The sequence below is a fragment of the Lottia gigantea genome, assembly GCF_000327385.1.
Source record: "Lottia gigantea unplaced genomic scaffold LOTGIsca_60, whole genome shotgun sequence".
Classification (NCBI taxonomy): Eukaryota; Metazoa; Mollusca; class Gastropoda; family Lottiidae; genus Lottia; species Lottia gigantea.
Genome location: NW_008710050.1, coordinates 1,392,084 through 1,403,179, shown reverse-complemented (window position 1 = coordinate 1,403,179; position 11,096 = coordinate 1,392,084). Strand labels below are relative to the sequence as shown.

The 11,096-nt window shown below is 36.0% G+C and overlaps 2 protein-coding genes across 2 annotated transcripts in view; one reads left to right on the top strand and one right to left on the bottom strand.

The window, feature by feature from the left end:
• Positions 1-1,797: 1,797 nt before the first annotated feature.
• On the bottom strand, positions 1,798-2,904 carry LOTGIDRAFT_128155 (hypothetical protein; the record flags this gene model as incomplete). Its single annotated transcript, XM_009064151.1, has 1 exon — positions 1,798-2,904. One exon carries the CDS (start codon positions 2,902-2,904, stop codon positions 1,798-1,800), a length of 1,107 nt encoding a protein of 368 aa, XP_009062399.1.
• Positions 2,905-8,170: 5,266 nt separating this feature from the next.
• Positions 8,171-11,096, top strand: part of LOTGIDRAFT_166739 (hypothetical protein) — a gene marked incomplete at both ends in the record, with an annotated part of 7,963 nt that continues 5,037 nt past the window's right edge. Inside the window, one exon of the mRNA XM_009064150.1 lies at positions 8,171-8,749. Coding sequence (XP_009062398.1) covers positions 8,171-8,749 — 579 coding nt within the window. The remainder of the gene's footprint in view (positions 8,750-11,096) is intronic.

Sequence of the window (11,096 nt, the reverse complement as noted above, 5' to 3'; positions counted from 1 at the left end):
ACAACTCAAATTTGACACGTATTTACTAAGTCAAGGGCAATAACTCTGAAAACGTTCACTCGATTATTACTAATTCCGAACTTGACTGAGATCTCATCAATCCAAACATGCCAACAAGTTTCATGAAGATCGGATAAAAACTGTAGTCTCTATCGTGCCTACAACTCAAATTTGACACGTTTTTACTAAGTCAAGGGCAATAACTCTGAAAACGTTCACTCGATTATTACTAATTCCGAACTTGACTGAGATCTCATCAATCCAAACATGCCAACAAGTTTCATGAAGATCGGATAAAAACTGTAGTCTCTATCGTGCCTACAACTCAAATTTGACACGTTTTTACTAAGTCAAGGGCAATAACTCTGAAAACGTTCACTCGATTATTACTAATTCTGAACTTGACTGAGATCTCATCAATCCAAACATGCCAACAAGTTTCATGAAGATCGGATAAAAACTGTAGTCTCTATCGTGCCTACAAGGCAAATTTGACGCGTTTTTACTAAGTCAAGGGCAATAACTCTGAAACAGGTTATCCAATCATTACCAATTTCGCAATTAACTGAGATCTCATCAATATATACATGCATAACAAGTTTCATTAAGATTGGATAAAAACTGTAGCAGCTATAGCGCCTACAAGAAATGTGAACGGACGGACTGACTGACAGTCCAAAACCCCTTGAGTGGACAAAAGTGGTCTAAACTAACTAAAGCAACACTTTGTGTAAATTTTACATTCATTTATTAATCATAGACAATATTTTCCAATTTCCATAATTGTTATATTATACAATGAAATTACATATATGCAGTATGTACATACAGATAGAATAATGAAAATTATAAAATATAAGTCTAGAGTAATATTACAGATACAGATACTAAAGTAATACACACTCACTGGTAGCTTTGATTTTGAAATGTATGAAATATTCAACCTTCAATCATACACTTCTTTTTGTAGTGATACTAAACAACAGTAACAAGTTTTGTTAAATCTGGCAAGAATCAAGCCTTTTTACCAACTAAATATTGAATGCTTTTTCAAGAACATGGTCCATAAGTCATACTTGGTCATAAATATTTTCTATTTTTTCTGATTTGCAATAAGGTTCATCCTGGGGGATTACAAATACTCACACTACATCTTGTCAAAAGAATTGTGCCTTCTGGAGCGTTTACAAGCTAAAATTGAAAGTGTTTTCAAGAACATTGGCAATAACTCATACTAAGCATTTTTCGATTTTTCTAATTTTCCATAGAGTTCATTCTGGAGTGATATCATACACTAATACGAAGTTTCGTTAAAATCCATCAAGAGTTGTGCCTTCTAGAGTACATACGAGCAAGTTTGGACAGAAACCAGTTTTCAATATCAATATCAAGAAATTGAGATTGAGTGAAATAGGTATTAAATTTAATAGACTTGACCTCCAACTAGAAAGAAACAAACAACTATATTTCACGAGGATAACAACTTACTTCATAATTAAGGTGGGTCAACTGGAATCATGAGGGCATATGAGATTAATTCCTTCAAAGTTCTCAACCTATTTATAACATTATATATGCTAATGCTAATTCTTACTAAGTTGCGTCTGCAACAGTTCAACACAGATAACTCAAATTTACGTGTCATGTAAGAGTCCTAGTGTTCATTTCTTGCTGGTAGACTCAGAGGAGTCCTCTATCACATGATCCACTAATCTTAACTAAATCATGCAATAGAGGACACATATTATCTACCAAAAAACCATATTGGTGAAATTCCTCAAACATGCTGCGATCAGACTACAAATGTTTTTGTACATGATGTCTTAAACTTGCAGAATGAGTAAAAGGCTTTTTACAAACATCACATTTATAAGGTTTCTCTCCAGTATGTGTTCTCATGTGAACATTAAGAGTACCTGCTTGAGTAAAAGACTTTTTACAAACATCACATTTGAATAGATTCTCTCCAGTATGTTTTCTTAAGTGAAGCTTCAGATAACTTGATTGGACAAAACATTGTTTACAAACATGACATTCAAAAGGTTTTTCTCCAGTATGTGATTTCATGTGAGTGGTAAGATTACCTGACTGAGAAAAGCACATTTTACAAACATCACAATGGAATGGTTTCTCTCCAGTATGTATTCTCATGTGCTCCTTAAGACTACCTGTGTGAGAAAAGCACATTCTACAAACATCACATTTATAAGGTTTCTCTCCAGTATGTATTCTCATGTGAATATTTCTCTGACTTTTCACAGCAAAAAACTTTTTACAAACATCACATTGGTAGGGTTTCTCTCCAGTATGTATTCTCATGTGCTCCTTAAGTCTACCTGTGTGGGTAAAACACTTTTTACAAACATCACATTTATAAGGTTTCTCTTCAGTATGTGTTCTCATGTGCTCCTTAAGACTACTTGCGTGAGTAAAAGACTTTTTACAAACATCACATTTATAAGGTTTCTCTCCAGTATGTATTCTCATGTGAATATTTCTCTGACTTTTCACAGCAAAAAACTTTTTACAAACATCACATTTATAAGGTTTCTCTCCAGTATGTATTCTCATGTGAATATCTCGCCTACTTGCCTGAACAAAACATTTTTTACAAAAATCACATTGGTAAAGTTTTTCTCCAGTATGTGTTTTCATGTGAGTAGTAAGATTACCTGACTGAGAAAAGCACTTTTTACAAACATCACATTCGAATGGTTTCTCTCCGGTATGAGTTCTCATGTGAATATCTCGCTTACAGGCCCCCACAAAACATTTTTTACAAACATCACATTTGAACGGTTTTTCTCCAGTATGTGTTTTCATGTGAACTTTAAGTTGTGATGGCGATTTGAAACACTTTTTACAAACATCACATCGGTGAATTTGTCTCAAAGTATTTTCCATTGTAACTTTCAATAAGATGATAAAAAAAATGGCAGAACAGGAAGTGTAATATTTTACGGATTAACTTTGGATTTATAGATAGGTTTATGAGAAAAAGACGATGTTCGATCAACTCGTCTACATGTCAACTCGCCAACAGTTAACTCAGCTACGACCTCGAGTTAACTCGTCTACAACCTCGAGTTAACTCGTCTATAACCTCGAGTTAACTCGTCTACAACACTGAAGTCTACACAAATTATTGAAATAAAGACGTTATTTTGAAAACTAGTGGTGGTTTTAAAGATCAAACGCTCGGAAATATCTTTATACACCGCTTTGGTGATCAGCGGTAACTAAACATTATGATAACAATTTAACAAACCAATTATTATAACTACCAATGAAAAACCCAATACTGATTTGAATATGATTTTTCACCCTTCACATTTGTAAGAATCTAGAATTAAACCATTTTGATCCGCAATCGGCGTCTTTTTACCATCCCACATTCCTGCCCACACTCAGATCTAGTGTAAGGCGGACATCCTATGCTTAACATATGTGATAGTGAAATAGTGGTACATATGGGGGATCAGAGATCTGTCAACCAGGAATCTGGTAAATTCTCCCATTAAATGGGCGCTCTCAGAGAATCTGACATAAACTGACATAAACTGACAGAATCTATCTCGCAGTGGTGATAAAGTTTCACACACTGCAAAAAGATGCAACAGCGTTTAGGTTCGTTTGTGGCAAAATCCACACTTTGTATTAATCTCCTGTGTGCTTCTTATGGAGAGAAAGTGTCTCGTTGGAAGTGCAGGATGTACCAGGAGAAATAGAAACTCATTCTCCCCTTTGTCCACACTAGACTTTCAGAGATTCCGGAACCCAACAGGAAATTTGATGTTTGGATTTTGCTGCTGTACAGTTATGTTATGGTTAATAGTTTTTAATAGGTGTTTATAAATGATTTGGATGTTATTTCCTGCTGCCGATTTATTTATTATTAAGTTGGAAGCTTTGGTAGAAATGTTTGGTGTTGGCCGAAACGTTGTTACGGGATGTCTTCTGTCAGTGTTGAACTCTCTAAGAGTAAGACCCATCCAATAGAAGAACAGAGATTTCCAGGGATGTCTGTCTCCTCATATGGACAACTTTACCATCTGGAGGTCGAAGGACTGGAGTTTAAGTTCGATATTACATTCTCCCAGCCCTCATTCCTCCAAAGGAAGATAAAGGGTATCTCGGGCTATCCTCTCTCTTTGGTGATCCCAGATGAAAGAGAAGATAGTCCGATTCAGCTTCTTTATGATGTGTTTGTCGGGTTTGACTATTCTGCCGACATACCAGACTTGCGATAAAATGTACGTATTCAGAATTTTGTCCCTAAATTTTAGGGAGCGGTTCTTCCATTTCTTAACAATGCCACGGATTTTATTAAGTATAGGATTCCAGTTGGAGTCATGATTTCCTCTGCCAAAATATATACCAAGAATTTTGATTATTGGTTTGAGGAACATTTTATCCGCATCTGGTATGTGGGCAGTCATCCCTCCCGTCGCTTGAATTTCCGTTTTCTTTTTGTTAAACTTCGATCCCGACGCGCTCTCAAATTTGGAAAGTTCCTTATTAAGCTGCGAGAAGGAGTCGGGGTAAGAGATAACAGCGGTCAAATCGTCTGCATGTTGGAATGTTTTGACCTGCCGATGATAGTTTGGAATGTCGACGCCTACTATAGATCGATTGTTAGAGATGTTAAGTGCCACAGGGTGAATTGCCAGAGCATAAAGAGTGGGCAACCTTGCTTCACACCTCTTTCAAGGGTGTCACCTTTGCTAATATTTTGTAATAGAGAGATCGGACAATAGTTTTCTAGATCCCTTATTTTTGTAATGAATCGAGATCACGGAGGTTCTCATCGTTTCAGAAAGATGGCCTTGGAAGAATAAATTGTTGATAACTTCTGACAAGTCATCCTGGATGACATCCCAGAATTTCAGGTAAAATTCGTGAATCTCCTCCTTCGAAATGACCTGATTATCCATCACCGCTGTCTCGGCTGTCTCGGTGTGATCTGGGAATTGTCGAGGTACTCATCGATGACAGATTTGGGTATAGGATCGGCCGTGTAGAGATTGGAGTAAAAATTCTCTACGATGTTCATAATTTCTTCTCGCCACTGTCATCGATAAGTCTCTCGAGAAGCTTCCCATTCCCATGATCAATTTCGGCCTTTTTAAATATATGACGATTATCTACATCAGTCTCTTCAAAGGGAAGTTTGGATCGTATAAGGACTCCCCTTTTGACTCGGCCTTCAAGTGAATTGAGTTTTGTATTGATCTTCTCGAGTTCGTTATTATATTGTTCTCAATATCTACTGTTTTCTACATTTTCTTTCTTTTATCTTTAAGTTGGAGATTTCATTATCAATATTATTTTTTTTATTTACAGAAAAAGTAATACTCATTTTTTTTTATTTTCTTTTTCCCTTCTTTCTACCAATCAACCGGATTTAAGAAATTGGTTTTTTCGTCCTTCCACGACCCCCAGAAGGCATGGAACTGGTGTACATAGTTGTCGTCTTCCAGTACGGACGTATTCATCTTCCACTTCCCCTTACCCGACCGACATGACTTTAGCGGAGAGTGGTATGAGACATACGCCGTACCTGGTCGACGACAGACTGAGACACGTAGATACGATCGAGCAAATTTCACCACGAAGGAAGGTAAAGACCCTTCGCTTCAGGTTGTGATGCCTGTAGGCATCAACTAAAAGAACTTGTGTCAGAATATTATAATAGACTTTAGTTGTGTCTATAGGGTGGCGCTCGACTCGACCGTTTTTATTGTCGACCTCACTGCAGATGAGGTTGACGTCCCCGTTAAGTATGAAGATATCATTCCAGTATATCGTCTGCTATGTAATTTTACCTCAGTCAGCACAAAGAACACTTGCTGTGATACTGTCTATTTATAGTGACATAACCTCCTTTTTATCAATACCGATACGGATTATTAGTAATCAAATGAGTGATTAATTAAGATTATCTTTCTTGTAGTCCCCTAATCTCTTAATTAGTTTATTCAATTATGAGAAAAGATATTTGTGAGACTAAATAATGGATTGAAAAATATTCACAAACAATTGACTGTGTTTGTAAAACGTAAATGAAATGCGGTAAAAGATTTTGAGAGCTTGTATTAATTCGATGGGGTTCATCTATGGGCGATAATAAACAATTTCAAAAGTCTAGTCAAAATCTGTCAAGAATTGAGCCTTCTAGAATGTTTACGAGCTAAGAAATGGAACACGTTCTCAAGATCACGGACAATCGATTTTTCTGTTTTTCATTTGGGCTTATCCTTGGGTGATAACAAACACTCATGCCAAGTTTCGTCAAAATCCGTCAAGAATTGTGCCTTCCAGAGTGTTCACGAGCTAAAAATTGTACATGTTTTTAAGAGCAAGGACAATAACTCAAACTAAATAATTTTCGATTCGTATGATTTTTAAATAGGGTTCATCCTTGGTTGATTACATACACTCACACTTCACTCTTAACACAAAGTTTCATCAAAATCCGTCAAGGCTTCTGCCTTCAAGAGTGTTTACGAGCTAAAAATTGAACGCGTTTTCAAGAACAAGGGCAATAACTTATACTTAATATTTTTCGATTCTCCTGATTTTCAATAGGGTTCATCCTTGGGTGATTACAAACACTCACACCAAGTTTTGTCAAAATCCGTCAAGAATTGTGTCTTGTAGAGTGTTTATGAGCAATTGTGGACGGAACGACGGCCATGGGGGCGTATGAAAAGTACACTTATTACCTTTAACGTATAAGATAAGACAAGAGAAGGTAGATAAGATAAGAAAAGAGAAGGTAGAGAAGATAAGACAAGAGAAGGTAGATAAGATAAGACAAGAGAAGGTAGCTAAGATAAGACAAGAGAAGGTAGCTAAGATAAGACAAGAGAAGGTAGATAAGATAAGACAAGAGAAGGTAGATAAGATAAGACAAGAGAAGGTAGCTAAGATAAGACAAGAGAAGGTAGATAAGATAAGACAAGAGATGGTAGATAAGATAAGACAAGAGAAGGTAGCTAAGACAAGACAAGAGAAGGTAGCTAAGACAAGACAAGAGAAGGTAGCTAAGATAAGACAAGAGAAGGTAGATAAGATAAGACAAGAGAAGGTAGATAAGATAAGACAAGAGAAAGTAGATAAGATAAGACAAGAGAAGGTAGATAAGACAAGACAAGAGAAGGTAGCTAAGATAAGACAAGAGAAGGTAGCTAAGATAAGACAAGAGAAGGTAGCTAAGATAAGGTTATCTTGAAAACAAATTCAGTTCAATCCAGTAGATACATAGATATAAATAGCATATTTGAGAAACATGTTCAGGTATGATTTACGATGTTTTTGATGATGAAAATTTTGCTTAGGCCTACTGCTCCTTTATTAAGCCTATAGAGTTACAAATCATAAGTTGTTCACAGAAAATATATATCTAATAAAACTTTATCATCGAGCCCTCACTTATACCTTGCTGATCTTTAGGTAGCCTATAATGTTTTTTTTTGTCTAACAAACACAACACATTAAAATTGTAAACATTTGGAAAATGATTAGTCCCTTAAAAAATAGAGCTATCAATAGGCGAGGAAAAAGGCGAGAAAGGGTGAGAGCGTGAAAGCGAGGAAAAAGGTGAGGGAAAAGGCGAGAAATACTCTTTTTCCTCGCTTCTTCGCTTTTTTCCTCGCTTTCTCGACTTATTTTTACCCTTTAATCAGAAGAAAGGCTTTTGTACGGAGCCCCTTAAGCGCAATTTTCAACACTTTTTATTATTATTTCGTTTAAACGAATTATTATTTCGTCTTTTTCGTTTAAACGAAATAATTAACCCATCTTTTTATTTCGTTTAAACGAAATAATTATTTTTCGTTTAAACGAAATAATTAATTCGTTTAAACGAAATAACATCATTTAAACGAAATAAATGATGTTATTTCGTTTAAACGAAATAATTATTTTTCGTTTAAACGAAATAATAAATAAATATGTTTGCAATTGCGCCTTAGGGGCTCCGTACTTTTGCCGCATTTCATTTACGTTTTTACAAAGACAGTCAATTGTTTGTGAATATTTTTCAATCCGTAATTTAGTCTTACAAATATCTTTTCTCATAAACCTATCCATAAATCCAAAGTTAATCCGTAAAATATTACACTTCCTGTTCTGCAATCTTTTTTTATCATCTTATTGAAAAGTTACAATGGAATCTATTTTGAGAAAAATTCACCGATGTGATGTTTGTAAAAAGTGTTTCAAAGCGCCATCACATCTTAAAGTTCACTTGCGAACACATACTGGAGAAAAACCGTTCAGATGTGATGTTTGTGAAAAATATTTTACATTACCATCAAATCTAAGAGCTCACCAAAGAATACATACTGGAGAGAAACCATTCAAATGTGTTGTTTGTAAAAAGTGTTTTACCCAGTCAAGTGATCTGAATCTTCACATGAGAATTCATACTAGAGAGAAACCATTCAAATGTGATGTGTGTAAAAAGTGTTTTTCTCAGTCAGGTAACCTTACTACTCACATGAAAACACATACTGGAGAAAAACCTTACCAATGTGATGTTTGTAAAATGTGCTTTACTGGGTCATGTAATCTTACCACTCACATGAGAATACATACCGGAGAGAAACCTTACCAATGTGATGTGTGTAAAAAATGTTTTACTATGTCAAATCATCTTATTAGGCACTTAAAAATACATACTGGAGAAAAACCTCATCAATGTGATGTTTGTAAAAAGGGTTTTGCCGAATCAAATGATTTGAAGGTTCACTTAAGAAAACATACTGGAGAGAAACCTTATAAATGTGATGTTTGTAAAAAGTGTTTTTCTCAAACAGGTAGTCGTAATAACCACATGAGAGTTCATACTGGAGAGAAACCATACCAATGTGATGTTTGTAAGAAAAGTTTTACTCATTATTCAAGTTTAAGATACCATGTAAAAAAACATTTGTAGTCTGATCTATTACTGGCGATGTAGCGTAAGGGGGAAAGGCAACACTTGGTATGGAAAATTCGTTACGGGTCGCCGCAGTCACAGCCATCCATCTATGCCTGGTCTAAACGATGCCGGAAAAAATGTAAAGCCATCAGAGTCTATGCCCTATTCCAGTCCGGGAATGAATTAACCGAAGACCTCATTTCTGCAATCGTAAATGAAAATAGACCACTGACAGAAGTGCCGAATCCGGTGAACCTGGCAAGGGCTATCAACTGACATCGGTAGAAATTTTGATTAGAAGTTAGGTAAATATCTTAATAATCAAATGTATGTGTGTCCAATGACATTAAATAATAGTAAGTAATTAATATAAAAGTAATATGTATTGTGCATCTAATAATCATTGTTTTTATGTATCTTTCAGCTTAACACAGAGTTTTTGCCGGAAAGTTTTTTTCCGTTCTGACATTCATGTTGGACATGCCCGGCATTTACTCTTTGCAACTGAAGAACAGTTGCAGTTATTAGCCAAGGTGAAGACATGGTATATAGACGCAACGTTTAAGGTCTTGAAATTACCATTTAAACAATTGTTCACTATTCATGGTTATTAGGTATAGTGAGCACTTGAAGCAAGTGCCGTTGACATTTTGCCTAATGTCGAGGAAGAGGGGTAGAGATTATGCTAAGGTAAGGCGACATATTATAAATAATATTATATACTATAAACTACAAATGAAATAAATATATAAATACAAATAATATAACTTAAAATATAAATATAACACATATCGTTTCATTCATTTCAGGTGTTCGAAGCTGTGAAAGATTGTTTAGACAGAATTAATATCAGGGGTGCCGTCAGTGATTTTGAGGCCGGATTTGGAAAGGTTTTCGCACAGCATTTCCCGGTATTCAGATCAGGGGCTGTGGGTTTCACTGGGCTCAGACAGTCTTCCGTAAAATTCAGGAATTAGGATTGGAAACTGTATACCATCAACGCGACGCTCTCTACAAATTGGTTAAGAAAGTGTTGCACTACTGGTACCATATCTTCCCAGTGAGCATATACATCCCACTTTTGACAGATTACGAGATCGCTATGCTGCAACTGACAAGCTCGTCACCTTCTTTGACTACCTCGATGCCACGTGGATGACGAGCTCGATTTGGACAATTGCTGATTGGTGCATGTACGGGTACTCTATCTGAACAAACAACGATGTCGAGGGGTGGCACACACGTCTTAACCAACGTGCCAAGAGAGGTTCTCTACAGCTATATATGCTCATCGCCTTGTTGTACAAAGTAGCTTTGATGGTAAAGGTCACGGCCCTTCAGTTAACTAAATAGATTGCATCCCCAATTGTACCCCCCACAACATTTCTAAGAAATTTCAACAAGTGAATTATTTTCTATTTTACCCCAAAATTGTGTCAGAATATAGCAAATAAATTCAAATATTCAAGATTCTCTTCCATAAATCTCTTCCATAGGAAGCTTGTGTGAATTCAGCTTTCATGGCGCTTCCACTTCTGCAATTTGATTCTCCCCCCTGATAGTTGACCCCCTCAATTATGCCAGTCTGCCCCTATTTCATATGAAACTACGCCTGGTTCTTACATGGATATAACAACTATTTTGATCAACAAACTCGAATTAATAAGTCAAATTATTTAAAAAGCAATGATATTTCAAGAAAGCCCCAAAATCACATTATTGTGTGTTATTTCCATGAAAGAACCATATTATTATGTAGATTCGTATGCCACCTATTGTACCCCAACTAACTGTCATTAACTACATCACTCACATGATAAATGCAAGGGAAACAATATTTTAACTGTGGTCTGTATTCATATGAAAATGTTGTTACGTGCCTTTAGTAGCGCATCATTCACAACCATAATAATAACAGCTGTGCTCTATGGAAGCCGGTTACGGCCATATCTACTCTCGATTTCCCGCCCACGAGAAAGCAAGGGAAATTACCTCCCTCCCCCTATAAATCCTTACTATTACCCCCCTTCCTCCTATAAATCCTTACTATTACCCCCCTTCACCCTATAAATCATTACTATTACCCCCCTTCCTCCTATAAATCCTTACTATTACCCCCTTCCTCCTATAAATACTTATTATTACCCCCCTTCCTCCTATAAATCCTTAC